Below are 16,386 nucleotides of genomic sequence, written 5' to 3' on the forward strand. Positions count from 1 at the left end.
GGGTCCTCCACCTGTCTGCAAAGTTTCATAATTTCTCCACAAAGTGAAATATTTTTCGACTTAGCCGCTGGGCTATAGGACTTGTATTACTGTTGATGTCTTTGCAGTGTGTGCGACCTGACCAGCATTTCAAACCGTACCTAAAGTGGAATCAACCGAAACGTTTGCACAATGCTGCCAATCGCCGCATCGATGATGCTGTGCTCCTCCTTGATCGGCAATGGCTGGTGTCAAAGTAAGCTCACCCATCACATATTTCATTGGTAGGCCAGCTCTACAGAAACTCACGAAGAGTTTGAATCAGCAAAGGGCTTACTTTAGTGCAACTTTTCTTGGTTGCTTTATGCAGCTATCTTTGGCTGCAAGAGAATGAGGGTTAATATATATATATATATATACAGTCACGTGAAAAAGTAAGTACATCCCATGTAAAGTTTTGACTTTTTCAACATATTTCAACATACAGCTATTTGATCTTCATTTCAACAATATTGATAGATAAAGGTGATATAATATAACAAATATCATGAAACATTTACATTTTGTAGTCCATTGTATGATTTAAATAAACATGAATGCAAATTTCGGATGTGGAAAAAGTAAGTACACCCTTGGCTCTAACAGGTGGTATTGCCCCCTTTGGCAGAAACAACCTCAAGTAGGTGTTTCTTATGACTATCTACCAGTCTCTGACATCGACTGGGAGAAATTTTTGCCCACTCCTCCATGCAGGATTCTTTCAGCTGTGCGATGTTTGAGGGGTTTCTTGCCTGCACAGGTCGTTTCAAATCCCCCCACAACATCTCGATGGGATTTAGATCCGGGCTTTGACTTGGCCATTCCAGAACCCTCCATTTCTTTCTTTTCAGCCATTCCTTGGTGGATTTACTGGTATGTTTAGGGTCATTGTCATGTTGCAAGGTCCACCTTCGGTTGAGCTTCAACTTCTCCGACAGATGGCCTCACATTATCCTCAAGCACCCTCTGGTACAATGAAGAATTCATAGTGGATTCTATGATGGTGAGCTGCCCAGGCCCTGATGCAGCAAAGCTGCCCCAAACCATAATATTTCCAACACCATGCTTTAGAGTTGGTATCAGGTTTTTGTGGTCAAATGCTGTCTTTGGTTTTCGTCAAACATGTCTTCTGGTACTGTGGCCAAATAGCTCTACCTTTGACTCATCTGTCCCGAGCACATTGTTCCAGAAGGGCTGGTCTTTGCCTCGGTGTTCATTGGCAAACTTTAGTCTTGCCCTGATGTTCTTTCTGGACAGCAAAGGTTTCCTCCTGGCACACCTCCCATGTAGATCAAATTTGTGCAGCCTCTTTCTAATTGTAGACTCGTGCACTTTGACATCAACAGTGGCGAGAGCTACCTGTAGGTCCCGTGATGACATTCTGGGGTTCTTAGAGACTTCTTTCAGCATCTTGCGGTCTGCTCTCGGACTGAACTTGCTGGGGCGGCCTGGCCTGAACAAGTTAGCAGTTGTTTGCTTTTCCACTTGTAGATGATCTTCCAGACAGTCGAATGATTGATTTCAAATTTTTTGGAGATCTTTTTAAATCCCTTCCCAGACTCGTAGGCATCTATAACCTTTTTCTGAAGGTCTCAGAGAGCTCTTTTGATCTAGGCATGGTGACGCCGCACACTTCAACAACAAAGAGCAAACCAAACGAAATGTCTGAGGTTTAAATAAGACAGGGTCCTCCAAGATTCTCTCCAACGATGTTCTAATCATTTGCACCTGAGCTGGTGCACCTGATTCTAATTTTAGGTATTTGAAGTCGTGATAAATGTAGGGGTGTACTTACTTTTTCCACATGCGAAATTTGCATTTATGTTTATATATATTATACAATGGACTACAAAATGTAAATGTTTCATCATATTTGTTATATTTTATCACCTTTATCTATCAATATTGTTGAAATGAAGATCAAATAGCTGTATGTTGAAATATATTGAAAAAGTCAAAACTTTACATGGGGTGTACTTACTTTTTCACGTGACTGTATATGTGTTGATATCCAGTTAATAACTTTTCTCTGTGTTGGATTAGGTTTTGGTTATCTTTGATTTGGTTTCTGAGTATTCGCTGTATTTTGAACATTTTTGTTTTATTTCAGGAACTTCAGTGCTTCAAAATACTGCACAGGAGGAAGTCATGGATACGACAATGAATTCAAGAGCATGAATGTAATATCCTTATAACTGATTCTGTGGATTTTTCAGAAAATAGTCATTGAGTAGTCAATCGGTTAGTTCCTTGATGGATTGTTGAAACAAAGTAAATATTATTGTTATTGATGGAAATTAACTTCTGGTTTATCATTCTGTTCTTGTGTCCAGGCACTTTTCATCTCGTATGGACCCAAGTTCAACGACAAGACAGAGGTTCAGCCGTTTCAGAATATTGAACTCTACAATCTTATGTGTGGTAAGTTCTACATTTGATTGATATTATAAATGTCAAGTCAGGGAAACTAGTGCTGAAAAAGACCCAAAAGACCCCAAAGACCCTTAAAGACCCAAAATACCCAAATACGCCGAAGTCCCTTAAAGATCCAAAATACCACAAAGACCCAAAATACCAAAAATACCCTGAAAATCTTGAAGACCCTAAAAGACCCAAAATACCCGAAAGATACAAAAGACCTCGAAGATCCAAAAGACCCACAAGGACCAAAATACCCTGAAGACACCAAAAGGCCCAAAAGACCCTGAAGATCCTTAAAGACCCCAAAAGACCATGAAGACCCAAAATACCCAAAATACCCTGGAGACCCTTAAAGTCCCAAAATACCCCGAAGGCCCAAAATACCTAAAATACCCTGAAGACCCTTAAAGAACACGAAGACTCAAAATACCCAAAAGACCCAAAAGACCCTGAAGATCCAAAATATACAATATACGCTGAAGCCCCTTAAAGACCCAGAAGACCCAAAAGACCCTGTAAACCCGAAGATCCAATAGACCCAAAAGTCTCAAAAGACCCTGAAGACCCATAAGACCCTTTGGACCCATTAGACTCTGTGGTGATTTTTAGCTCACCTGGAATGAAGTTCAGGGGAGCTTATGCGATGGCGTGTCGTCTGTCTGTCCATCCATCTGTAAACACTTGCAATTTCTCCGAAACCGCTGAAGGGATTTTGACCAAACTTGGCACAAATGATATTTGTTGTGTTGTGACTAAAGTTTGTTCACGGCATTAGAAAAAGTCTGGGTATAAGGGGGTCTACCATGGTCAATGTGGATCCAGGTTTGACCCCCCAAAATAAGAATTTGCTTTTCCCTCTGAAACTACACACACTATTTCGATGAAACTTTACCACAACCTTCATCACCTGTGATGTACCAAAGTTTGTTCACAGCACTAAGAAAATCGAAGTCTAACGGGATCAATGGGGGGGGGGGGGGTCAAAGTGGGTCCAGGTTTGACCCCCAAAATAGGTATTTGCTTTCTTCTCAGAAACTACACATGCAATTTCGATGAAACTTGACCACAACCGTCACCACACATGATGTATCAAAGTTTGTTCACGGCATTTAAAAAATCTGCCCCTTTGGTGGCCTATGGGGGGGGGGGCGGTGTAGGGGGTTGGGTTGCCCCCGAAAATAGGTATTTGCTTTCTTCTCAGAAACTACACATGCAATTTCGATGAAACTTCACCACAACCTTAATCACCCATGATGTACCAATGCTTGTTCAAGGCATTAGAAAAATTGGGGTCTTAGGAGGAATACGGGGTTGGCGGATAGAGCTTGGCCCCAAAACTAGGTATTGTTTTTGTTTATGATTTTAAAGTCTTACGATTATGTTAGTATGATTGTACATGCTGCCCTGTCTTCTAGCAACCATTGAAATTGGTTTAAAATACCTTTAGACAGTGAAGTATACTGTTTATTCAACCAGGTGAGTGCCAGGGGTGTTGCCCCTATGTTTATTATTAATCCATTGATCAAAACTTGTGTTCAAACTCGGTTGGAGATAAAACCGAGGTTAGAAGCAATTTTGCAAGCAGTTCAATAAAAAAAAAACCCATCATGCTGCAGAGGTAAACACTGTCGCTGTCGGTAGGATGAGTGGGTGGGGGTAATAAATAACAACCAAAGGTGTTTCGCTTTTAAAGTGAATCCTTTTATTCGGTATTCTTTGACTATTTGGGAGTGTGGTAATTGTATGCTGTATAGATGAATACACATTAAAGCTACCTGGTGTCAAGTTCATCTACACAGGAGCCTTGCCATACTGTTAATCTGATAGATCATAAAATATTTATTGTGTAATTTGAATAGATTAACTATGAAAAATAACATATCATGCATAATAGAGTTATGAATTTTGGGGTAGAGTGATATATAGATCAGGTAGATCTGTGTAGGTATCATGTTCCGATTTTCGTGATAGGGAATCCCACATGTAATTTTGTTAAGGGGATTTGTTCGCGTAAGTGTATCTTTGTGATCATACAAGGATGATCCTTGTGCTAACTAGAGTAGGGATTATGTTAATTTCCCTGTTCGTGAGACCTGGTGATTTATCCATTGTCCCATATGGCACCACACATAAACACTAGTGAGGAATCCCACCATTAAAAGCACCACACATAGCAAATAATAATAATGGAAAACCACCTGGAAGTCAGTTTGGGTGCTGCCGCGAACCACACTGTGGGGAAACACACATCGGAGCAAGCAGGCCAAAAGCCACGCCCTGGGGAACAGGGATTGGCCGGAGCAAAGCAAGAAGCAGCTCGCTGAGTAGTGAAGTAAGAGCAAGGGAAGCGACGTACTGATTGGACACCGACCGATGGGACGGGGAGGCGAGCGCAAAGCGCTCGGCCAATGGTGAGGGACTGGCGCCAGAAGAAGATTCTAGAGGTCGAGAGGCGAAGGACTGATTGGAAGGAAGGACCGATGACGTAGCACCACGAGCGATAAAATAACTCGCTAGCTGGCATTTTGCCCCTCTCGTTCTGGTTCCCTTCGCGCCCGGACATTCTTCTCGCCGTGGACTCTCTTCCCTTCTCTCTCGATTTCCCCTTACGCCTTCCTCCGCCATCGACTCTCTCCACTTGGTTCCGGACATCGCGAGTGATTGCGCATGGGCGAGGGCGAGGGCGGCTTGCCCCTGGAACACCACAAGGCCGGGGCGAGCGGGATACCTGGTGAGGCCTAGCAGCGCACGAACGAGTCGGATTGAGGCCTAGCAGCACGCGAATGAGGCGGATTGAGACCTACTTCCCACCGACACCGGAGCCATATCCGGAGTGCGTGCTCAGACTGGACGATCGCTGCCAAGGCGCCAATTGATCTGAGTGCACGATAATTTACACATTTATTTTTATTCCTTTTATTATCCTTTCGTCCGTGTGTAAGTCTGGTGTGTGGGATCCCAAATTAGATTTTAGTTTCATCGTCGTGTTTCTCTTGTCCCAGCATTCCGTTACAAAAAATCTTTTCATTATTTTCCCCTGTACATTTTACATCGGTTTTCGCTTGAGTTAATTTCCACAGGTTTGAAGGCTGCCGTCGGGATCCGTGAGGTAAGCGAGTTTCAGCATCCTCACCCTCCCTTTCCTTACCCTCCTCCCTCCCTGCGTGCATGAACTCTGCCATATTTGAACTGAACGCCTTCGGAGTTAAAGCTGGCTCGGCTAATCTGTTTCCTGGTAAAGATTTAAATCGCCAGGAACACGACAATAGCATATTCCAACTAATGAAATAGGTTTTAATTCTACACATTGCAGTCAGATGCTCTGTCTCACGTCAGGCGACAACCATCCCAAGGTTGTCCTTTGATGTCAGGCAGTCTTGCTGGAGGCCTACAGAGGGGTGGACATCATAGTTACAGTTAATTTCTGGGAAACTCGCCCCTTGGGGAATTTTGTTGTCTCGGTAACCGACTGGGGTATTCTTATTGGCTGGGTTTCTCCAAAGACCTGACTTCGTGACGCCACTATTGATATATCTCTCCTCAAGGTCTCTTGGGCCCTTCTTCACCCCTCCCCCCACGACCCCCTCTCTCCCCCCCCCCCCCCCCCACCCTGCCTCTGTATATAAGGGTTGTGGTCACAAGGGAGGAGGGGAGAGATCCTGGCAAATTATGTTACTTTTCTGTACTTGATGTACCTTTGATGTATTTTTGATACTCCTGGTACTTCTGTATTTTTCTGGTATGTTCTTTGTTTGTAAAAGCCAGACTCCCTCTCCCGAGTATTAAAATCTCCACATTGTAAAATCACATCGAGGACAATGCATTATTTCCAATACAATTATGTTGACCTAAAAATGATCTAACATTAATCCTCGACAAGTCCAAGATCCTGAAGACCCCCAAGACAAGATCCTGAAGACCTTTTTAGCTCTTACACGAGCCTCGACTCTGTATACAAGAAAATAAAAAATAAAGAAACCCTTAAGACCACTTTTATCTTTAAGACCTTTTCAATACTTTAGACACCTTTAGACCCCTTCACCCTTCCAACCTTCTATACCCTTTAGACCTTTACACCCCTCAAATCCCTTTTGATCCCTTAGACCTTAACACCATTGAAGCCCCTTACACCCTTCAGACCGATTAGACAGCTTGGGCCCTTGACCATTGAGAGCTTCACACCACTTCGATCTTTTTGCATTACAAATAAGTTACAAATAACTAATACCACCAATATTACAAATAAATTTGTACAAAAGAAATGTTTGTATTATGATTGGTGGAATCATGATAACACTGCAACTCAAATTCAGGTAGGTTATTATCCTCAGTTTAAACAAGCCCATGCCTCTGCGGTGACGTGTGGTGAGGCGAGCGTAGCGAGCAGATTGATACCAGTTTTATTACATAAAACGGATGTATGCAAATCTATAGTAGTTTGCATGCCTCCGTTGTATGTAATATGCATATCCCATTTGTGTGGTTAATGCATCGTAATTTAGTTGTTATAATGTTACATCATAACCTTTGTTAGTACTGCATTCTAATGATATGCAGTAAACTGTGTGTGCATTAGATGTTCTGGAGATTGACAGCGCTCCTAATAATGGAACCCATGGAAGTCTTAACCACCTTCTGCGAAAACCTTCTTATATTCCAAAATTTCCTGAAGAGCTGCTCCATCCTGAGTCATGTCAACTCACGACATACAGCTCCAGAAATTGTTCCTGCTCAACCCCCAACGATGTAAGTATATGTACGGATGTATTTTTAGTTTATATTTCACAAACATCCTGAATGAAAAACATTAAAAGTGAAGTGCAAATTGTACAGGATGGAGATTGGTGCACGGATGGTATGGCAAAAGTATGTAAAGATGGTAGGGATGGTCACAATAAATTATTGTGTGAAACCATCCCTCCGTCTTTCTTTGAATAATGGTTGTTTCCTGTCCATCCCTGCATCCATTTGCAACTAGAGTTCATAGAACACCTTACCCCACACAGTCCAGAGAAAAGGGCATGGGAAGAGTCCTTTCAATTCTTGCTTTGCATCTTGGCACCACATGGAAAAACATTCGACATTGTCTATTCTGAAGGTCTACAAATATAAAATTTAAATACTGTGATAAAATGTATTATAAAAATGTGATGTGAAATCTTCATTGCGGAAGAAGAAGAAGAAGAAGGCAGAAAGAGGAAAGAGACAGAGAAGAACACAGAAGAAGGAGGAAGACAGAACAAGGAGGATGGAAGAAGAACAATGAAAAATTTTTAAGAAGGAAGGAAGGAGAGGCAGACAGAAGAAGGAAGGTACAAGAAGAAAAGCAAAGGACAGTAAGATAAATAAGGAAGATAGAAGTAGAAAAAGAAGAAAAAAACAAGGAATAACAAAAATCCAGAGCAGCAGAAACTCCCCAACATCAAGAAGCAAATACTGCGCAGCAATCACTGCATTCTGCCCACCTGCAATCTCCCAGTCATTGTGTTGTACTTTAATCAGTTGTCCATACAATCAGGTTCAAGAAGACTCGGTTCAAGTTAATGAACCCTCCTGTGCAGCGGGGCCATCGCTGTAAAATACAAAACACACAGGAAACAGTGCTCTGTCTTGAGGCGTGGAGGCGATGGTCATGTTTAACCCTCAACCAGTCAAAGATCACCAGGAGGTTAAATATCACGACAAAACCAACTTTTGCCTTATTTGCTCCTGTGTTATTGAAGCGACTGGTCTAATTTGCTCTCTCCTACCTGCCTCTTTCTCTCTCTCTTTCCTCCCTCCACATCTTCTTCCCCCTCTCTACTCCATTCCCTCTTCCCCTTCTCTTTTCCCCATCCTCTCTCTCCTCTTTCTTTCTCTGTCCTCTCACTCCTCCCCTCTCTTGGTATTCCCATCAACAAAGTGATGGGTGGTATTTGCTATTGTCATCAATAAAAATAACCCAGTATAATTGGTGATTGCTTTCAGATGTGACGTTTACAAATAGATTCGTTCATTAATTACCGATACCTTGTACAAAATTTAGAAAGATTGTCAATTGTATCTGTCAATGTATATTGCAAACATAAATCTGAAATCTAAGATGAAATTACTTTTTCATTGTAATATTAATGCAAATTAATTGTATTCATCACTAACTTTAACTCCTTTTTATCCACCTTCCTTTCCTGGTCAGCCTCCAATGGAACAGCTCAATAAGAAGTTAAATTTATCTGATAATGAAGGTATGACCTTTACAATCATTTATACTCTGTACAATATTGTTGTGAATTTTGGGGTAGGCATATCTAGATCTAGGTAGATCTGTATATGTATCATGCTTCGTCTGTCATGATAGCTAGAACCACCTCGATGTACCATACGTAGTTCTGTGTTTAGCCCGGTTTGTCGGGGTAAGTGTATACCTGTGATCATACAAGGATGTTCCTGTGATATATAGTTCTTGGGGATAAGATAAGACTCCATTGTTTGTCAGACCTGGTGATCATTCCTTTGTCCCTTATGGCAACGCACTCTTATAGACACTTAGATAGGCCCTTAGTGCACCACAATAATTAAATCCCCTCCCTTACGATAAAACTGACGGGAAAGACAAGCAGGCAGCGGCCGCGCAGTGGTACACCATGGCTTTCACACATTGACCAGGCAGGCTGGGAGCCACTCCCAGGAGGACTCTTGATTGGCCAGGGGGAGGGGCGAGCAATAAGCAGGGCACCGATTGGTAGAGTATGGGGGGACGAGTGATTGGTCAACAGAAGGGCAGAGAGCTTCCCCATGATTGGAAGGTGAAGGAGCGGCACACTGATTGACCACCGACCGATGACACCTCGGCCAATCAGTGCGGAAGGCGCGAACATTCGGCCAGTCGGCGTGGAGGGCGCGAAGGAGGACGTAACAAGCGACACGCTGGTTGGGGAAGAGGCCCGGCTGACATCAGAGCACGAGGGACAAGAGACTGGGAGTGGCCGACATTTTGTCACTTCGGTCCAGACTTTTGGTGGTGAACGTTGGTGTGCCAACATTGTCCCTTCTCGCTTTGGAGCGTTCTGCCCGGAGCTCTTCCCTTTGCCTCTTGCCTTCCCTTGACTGTCCCTTCGTGTTGGCTGCCTTCCCACTTGGACCTCCCTTCTGCCCTTGCTTTTCGTTCCCGGTTGGAGTTCGCTTTGAAAGACGGTGGAAAGACGTTGAGCTACCGACGATTATATTCCCCGGCGTTCACGTGCGGACAGCGAGCGCACGAGCTGCAGCAGCCCGGGGACCATTGCACGCTTGCTCGCTTGGCACGAGAGGCCAGGTGAACGGGGGGGGGGGGCGGGGGGGGCTGGTGGAGCGGTTCATGCTGACAACAGCCGTGTCGGACGGTGCCTGATTGACCCGACGCTACACTGCCAGACACAGATAAGACGCACCACACTTCACAAACACGACGAGACATTTATTTTATTATTCTTCCATTTGTTTTGTATTTGAAATCTGGTGTGGGGACGTCCCAATTTAGAATTTAGTTTCTTCCGTCGCGTTTCCTTGTTCTCGGGTTCCGTAATAAATATTTATTGTACATAATTCCGTGTTTGTGTGAAGTTAATAATTTGCAGGGAGAAGACATCGTCGGGGCCGAAAAGTTAAGCAGCGGCATTTTTCCCCAATATTCTGTCTCGTGTATGACCCGCCATCGATTGGATAAACGCCTCCATTAAATCTCGAGTCCATCCACGATCCCCTGGTCTTAACCAAGAGGGGAATCGCACGGCAATATATAGCTCCAACATAAACTGTGTGTAAACACTTTCACCCAATGTACACAATTTTGGGGACTTTCTCTTTGTGTATATATCAGAGCAAATAATAAATCCGTTATTGTCATTATTCTGTTTTTGTATTATTTGCATAGATGTTGGAAGTTCAGCTCAGACCGTTGTTAAAGGAAGTGATATGTCATGTTGTATCTATTCAGATGCCTGTTTCGCTTTAGAAAGGTGTGTTATATCAGCTTTCCCTTCTATTAATCCTCTCCAAGAAGTTCTGTCACTCAAGCTTTTGGGTCTCACTATCTGCCATGTAGTGTAGCAGCATAGCAAACCTGTTGTGCATTTTGTGATACAAGCACCAAATTTGGCACAAATGTACATTAATATGTTGCGAACATTTTCAGATATTGGGCCACTTGAAATTCCGTAATTTTTTTTTTCAAATTTTTTCAAATTTCGTAATTTCAAATTTTTCGGGTGACACCGTCACAATTTCGGTCTTCGAGGCCGGCCGATATAGTGGGGCGGCTTAGCCCAAATATTCAAAAGAATTGTGCATTTTGTGATACAAGCACCAAATTTGGCACAAATGTACATTAATATGTTGCGAACATTGTGTGGTCAGCAATGAAGACGAGAGTCTGAATTACATGTATGCAAAAGACCTTGTGAACCAGTGAAGCAAATACACGGGTAAGCATGAATTAAATCTAGGGCATGATATAATTTCCATGATGTTTACCTCTACACTCAATGGTGGAAGGAGGTAATGTTTTGATCCCAGCTTGTCTGTATGTCTGTTTGTCTGTTAGTCCACAAAATTCCAGACAAAGCTTGTAGTAGTGGTAGTTGTAGTGGTAGTGGTGATAACAGAAATTGTTATATAGAACTGAACTTATATTATTATTATATGCAGAAAATAACTTCATTTCTATATGCCCTGCAGTGGACAGGTTAATTGGTTTATGCACTGAAGGGGTCACCCTGGTGTGCACTGCTGTGTTCTGCCTCACTGAGTTGTTCAGGTATGATGTACTCAGCACAAGCTTCCGGTCGGCCCGGAGGTGGGGGTGCGGGGCCTGTCACGGAACATCAAAACAAACGGCCTGCCGGGGCCGCCCAGAAGTCGGGCGTGAGGGGCGCGTCCACTAATGGAACGCCTCTCGCTTCCCAGATCGAGGGCCACGTGGTCAGGAGAACCTCGTCCCTTCCGGTCACACTTTGCCTATCGGCCGGCCTCGAAGACCGAAATTGTGACGGTGTCACCCGAAAAATTTGAAATTACGAAATTTGAAAAAATTTGAAAAATAAAATTACGGAATTTCAAGTGGCCCAATATCTGAAAATGTTCGCAACATATTAATGTACATTTGTGCCAAATTTGGTGCTTGTATCACAAAATGCACAATTCTTTTGAATATTTGGGCTAAGCCACCCCACTAATGATCTTTCCTGGGAAAACCACATTTCAAATCTGGCCTCCAAAGCCAGTCGCCGACTGGGCATCCTCCGTCGTGCGAAGTCCTTCCTTGGCACACCTGAGCTCCTCACCACATACAAGGCTTTCATCCGCAGCTCAATGGAATACTGCTCTCCCCTCTGGGCTGGTGCTCCTGCCTCACACCTACCTCGTCTTCACGCTGTTGAAACCAAAGCGTTCAGAATCATTGGTATCTCCCGCGATGAAGCTAACTCCAAGGGCCTTTCACTCACTCACCGCAGGCAGGTTGGTGGTCTTTCCGTCTTCTACTGACTCCTCTCCGGCCTTGCCCCCCCCCCCCCCCAGCTCTCTCTGGGCTCTGTCCCCCAAATATTCCTACAGGCTGCACAAGATCTGCCAGCAACCCTCTGATGGTGAAACTGCCAAAATCAGGACTCTCTGCTCACCTTCACTCCTTCATTCCTCTTTCCTCCCACCTCTAGAACAAACTCCCTCACTCTATTCAATCCCACTCCTTCCTCCAGGTCTTTAAAACAGCTGTTCACCACCATCTCTTATCTTCCCCCATCCAAAACCTTGATCTTTTCTACCCCCACTAATTTCACCCCAAATCCACTTTTTTGAAATACCAACTTCTGTCCTGGAAGTCCTTGGTGTCCTTGTGTTTTATACTTCTCCCACCCCCCCCCCCCACCCCCTCCCCTTCCCACGCCTCCTTCCCCCAAGCCCTCTCCCTCCCACACATTTCCCGATGTCCCTGCTCTCAAATGTTGTGTTTGTGTGCTTCCCCTTCTCTCCCCATCTTGTCTACCGCTCCCTCTTTTTATATATTTTGTTTGTCTGTTTGATTTGTTTGTGAAATAAATGTTAGCTCTTTCACGAGCCTCGATTCTGTATACAAAAAAAATAAAAAATAAAAAATATATATTTCCAGAATGGAGTTTTCAAATCTAAATCAATAATTGTTACTTCTGGCTCAGCCTATATTCCGCATATGATGAAGAGGTTGAAACTTGTCTTGAGAAGATGCATGTGTGATCATTTTATGAAACATACACAGGTGCTCTCACAAAGGGTGCATGAGTGATAGTTTTGTTACAACACATAAAGACTGTAAAGTAGGTCACAATGATTGAACAGGAATTGATCTCCGTGACTTGATTTGATTTGCTTTGATTAAGATTTCCACAAGGTGTTGGTTGCCATGAGAACTACTCAAAAACTTTGATGTGATTTCATTCCAACTGACATGAGGGCAAATCCAAGGGTCTTCAAAAAAGTCAGATTAATGCAAGCTTGCACTTTTGCCAACATGTTATATTGGTGTTTGTGTAAAAATATGTGTTTCCTTGTACGTTGTTGTTTTGTGTGTTAGTAACTGTTTCTGAGAGGACGCATCTTCCTCTCGGGCGTCCTATCAATATGCAGCCAGCTGGCAAATGGTGCCTCCTGATGCAACAGTCCTTCATCTCTGCATTTAGGATGGATAGGAAGGCCCCAATGTGGGTCTCCTACACCATATCCAAACATGTGAGTTAGCTGTGGCTGGGTGGGACATGGTTAACATTGACAAATGTATGCGTATAAAGGTGATAAAATGGAGCTGACTGCTGTGATAATAATTTGTGTTTTTTTCTTAGAGAGTCTTTAGTTAGCCCGTCCCATGCACAGCACGAGATGGGGCATGGTAATCACTTCTGTCTGTCCGTCTGTTTGTGTGCCTGTCCGGGCCATACCTTTTTTTACCATTTCAGCTATTATCATCAAATTTTCACCAATCCTTTATTATGATAATATGGAGAAGACAAATTAATAATTTTGTCAAAAAGTCAAAATCATCAATTTTCATCCAATTGACCTGAAATTTCAATTTACCATTTGAATTTTGTCATCAAATTTTCAACAAAGCTTTGTTGTGAAAATATGGAAAAGCCAAATTCATAATTTTGTAAAAAGGTCAAAGGTCAGCATATCCTAAAATCATCAATTTTCATCCAATTGACCTGAAATTTCAATTTACCATTTGAATTTTGTCATCAAATTTTCAACAAAGCTTTGTTGTGAAAATATGGAAAAGCCAAATTCATAATTTTGTAAAAAGATCAAAGGTCAGCATATCCTAAAATCATCAATTTTCATCCAATTGACCTGAAATTTCAATTTACCATTTGAGTTTTGTCATCAGAGTTTTAACAAAGCATTAGTTTGATAATATGGAGAAGACAAATTAATAATTTTGGTGAAATTTCGGTGAAATTTTGGAAAATTTGGTGAAATTAATAATTATCATCAAATTTTCACCAATCCCTTATTATGATAATACGGAGAAGACAAATTAATAATTTTGTCAAAAGGTCAAAGGTCAGCGTCACATAAAATCATCAATTTTCATCCAAGTGACCTGAAATTTCAATTTACCATTTGAATTTTGTCATCAAATTTTCAACAAAGCTTTGTTGTGAAAATATGGAAAAGCCAAATTAATAATTTTGTAAAAAGGTCAAAGGTCAGCATATCCTAAAATCATCAATTTTCATCCAATTGACCTGAAATTTCAATTTACCATTTGAATTTTGTCATCAAATTTTCAACAAAGCTTTGTTGTGAAAATATGGAAAAGCCAAATTAATAATTTTGTAAAAAGGTCAATGCTCAGCATATCCTAAAATCATCAATTTTCATCCAATTGACCTGAAATTTCAATTTACCATTTGAGTTTTGTCATCAGAGTTTTAACAAAGCATTAGTATGCTAATATGGAGAAGACAAATTCATAATTTTGTCAAATGGTGAAAAGGTCAAAGGTCAGCATCACAAAAAATCGTCAATTTTCATCCAGTTGAACTGAAATTTTGGGAATTTGCATATTGGGTCACTGAATTGGTTTGCCAATCAAAAGCTAAAAGCCGATTGTTTTTTGTTTTTTTTTGATCAAAAGGTCAAATATCAAGGTTATGTAAAATAAACAATTTTTACCCGTTTGACATACAATTTAAAGAATTTGCATATTGGGTCACAGAATTGGTTCACCAATCAAAAGCTAGAAACTGATTTTTTTTTTAAGATCTAAAGCTCAAAGGTCAAGGCAGCATAAAATCATCAATTTTAATTTTGTATTTTTTAACTGTTTTCGTTATTTTGAGCATACGGAAGAAGGAGAAGACATCTGAATACAAACGGACGTTGACAGGCTTTGCATTTTCAGATGCTTTCTAGTTATTCATTTCTATCAACAAATATTTCAATGTGTAAATGCAATTGTATACAACATACATGTTTTTTGAAATATGGGATAACTCATAGACTTAAACTTCTTACAGAGGACCTTTGGATCAATTTGTGAAATTTTATCAAGTAATGCCTATTATAATGCATACTAATGTATGTCTGGTGTTTACAATCTTTTCAAACCCTCACATATACTTTTTCTAATATGAGCAGAACAGTGGAAAAGCTTTGTCACCTTTAGAGACAAACTGTACAAGAGATGACCCACGTCTACAGAATGGATCATCTTGCTCCATTTCCTCTCCCTATGGTTTCCTCTATCCCCCCAGTAAGTATTTGCATAACTCGAGTTTTGTGCTAAATAATCTGAATTGTCTGTATCTAACCCATGAACAATTTCATAATCTCTTTTGCAGATTTGAATAATACAACTGACTATGATGGGCTTATAACAAGCAACATGATGCCCATGTATCCTGCCTTCAAGAGTAAGTGTGTCTCATAGTTTCAATATAATTTTCTTGTACTATCCTAATAATTCTCACGTCAATGGGGATTTCATTCGACTTAAAGGGGAACTCGAGCACAATTTGCTTTTTCTGGAAATCATTGAAAATCATTTATCACGGTTTAATTTAAAGGGAAAATTATTTTAATGCTTTTTGCCAATCAGAAAGTGCCAATTTTAGATTTTTACCAGTAATATCATACTCAGAACCCAGCTCTATGGCGGCTTACATAGAGAAACAGTGCATTTTGAGGTCGGATTCCGATAATAATTCCACCGTCAATAGCAACTCTGAACGTTCTCACTATGTTGAAACTGATCAGTGGGGTTTTGAAGAAACTATTGGAGTCAAAATTAGTGATGCAAACGCTTTTGGGGGAATTGTGGAGCTGCATCGTTTTCAGTCTTATGTGAGCGATTCAGACAAAGATGGCGACAATGGAGGTGTAATTGAAGATGAAAACGCCGATCGCATGGTTACTACAGATTGATAGCTTTTGTTTTTCTGTTTAATTGATGGTTTATAAGAGATTTTGTATTAATTGATAATTCAGTTATATTAATCCAGCAGAAATACCCGTATCATCCGATACTTGGACTGTTTTCAAGTTTTAGCTTGCTAGTTCAAACCCTCTCAGAGGAGTACATGATGCATAAACATACATACTTTCTCTCTTATCTTCCCTTCACCACCATCTCTTATCTTCCCCCATCCAAAACCTTGATCTTTTCTACCCCCGTTAATACACCCCAGATCCACCTCTTTCAATCTCCTACTTCATTCCTGAAATTTCTAGTAGTATCCACTTGTTTTATACCGTGTACCCCCCAGCCCCACTACTCCCCTACCCGCCGTCCCAGCCATCCCCCTTCAACAGATCTCCCGATGTCCCTGTTCTCTTCTGTTTTACTTGTGTGCTTCCCTCTCTCTTCCCCTCTTGTCTCCCGCTCCCTTTATTATATGTTTTATATGTCCGTTTGTTTTTTGTGTTTAACGTTGTGTAAAGCTCTTACGCGAGCCT

At 41.6% G+C, this 16,386-nt stretch overlaps 1 protein-coding gene across 2 annotated transcripts in view; it reads left to right on the forward strand.

The window, feature by feature from the left end:
- Window positions 1–16,386, forward strand: part of LOC137423099 (venom phosphodiesterase CdcPDE) — a 134,212-nt gene that overhangs the window by 107,229 nt on the left and 10,597 nt on the right. For both annotated transcript variants that reach the window (XM_068109908.2, XM_068109909.2), the window contains exons 15-22: window positions 108–235; window positions 2,129–2,198; window positions 2,352–2,439; window positions 7,016–7,185; window positions 8,615–8,663; window positions 13,004–13,158; window positions 15,070–15,184; window positions 15,273–15,344. In XM_068109908.2, the coding sequence (XP_067966009.1) occupies window positions 108–235; window positions 2,129–2,198; window positions 2,352–2,439; window positions 7,016–7,185; window positions 8,615–8,663; window positions 13,004–13,158; window positions 15,070–15,184; window positions 15,273–15,344 (847 nt within the window). The remainder of the gene's footprint in view (window positions 1–107; window positions 236–2,128; window positions 2,199–2,351; window positions 2,440–7,015; window positions 7,186–8,614; window positions 8,664–13,003; window positions 13,159–15,069; window positions 15,185–15,272; window positions 15,345–16,386) is intronic.

The sequence above is a fragment of the Myxine glutinosa genome, chromosome 3 (assembly GCF_964187855.1).
Source record: "Myxine glutinosa chromosome 3, kmMyxGlut1.1, whole genome shotgun sequence".
In the NCBI taxonomy this organism is placed as follows: domain Eukaryota; kingdom Metazoa; phylum Chordata; class Myxini; order Myxiniformes; family Myxinidae; genus Myxine; species Myxine glutinosa.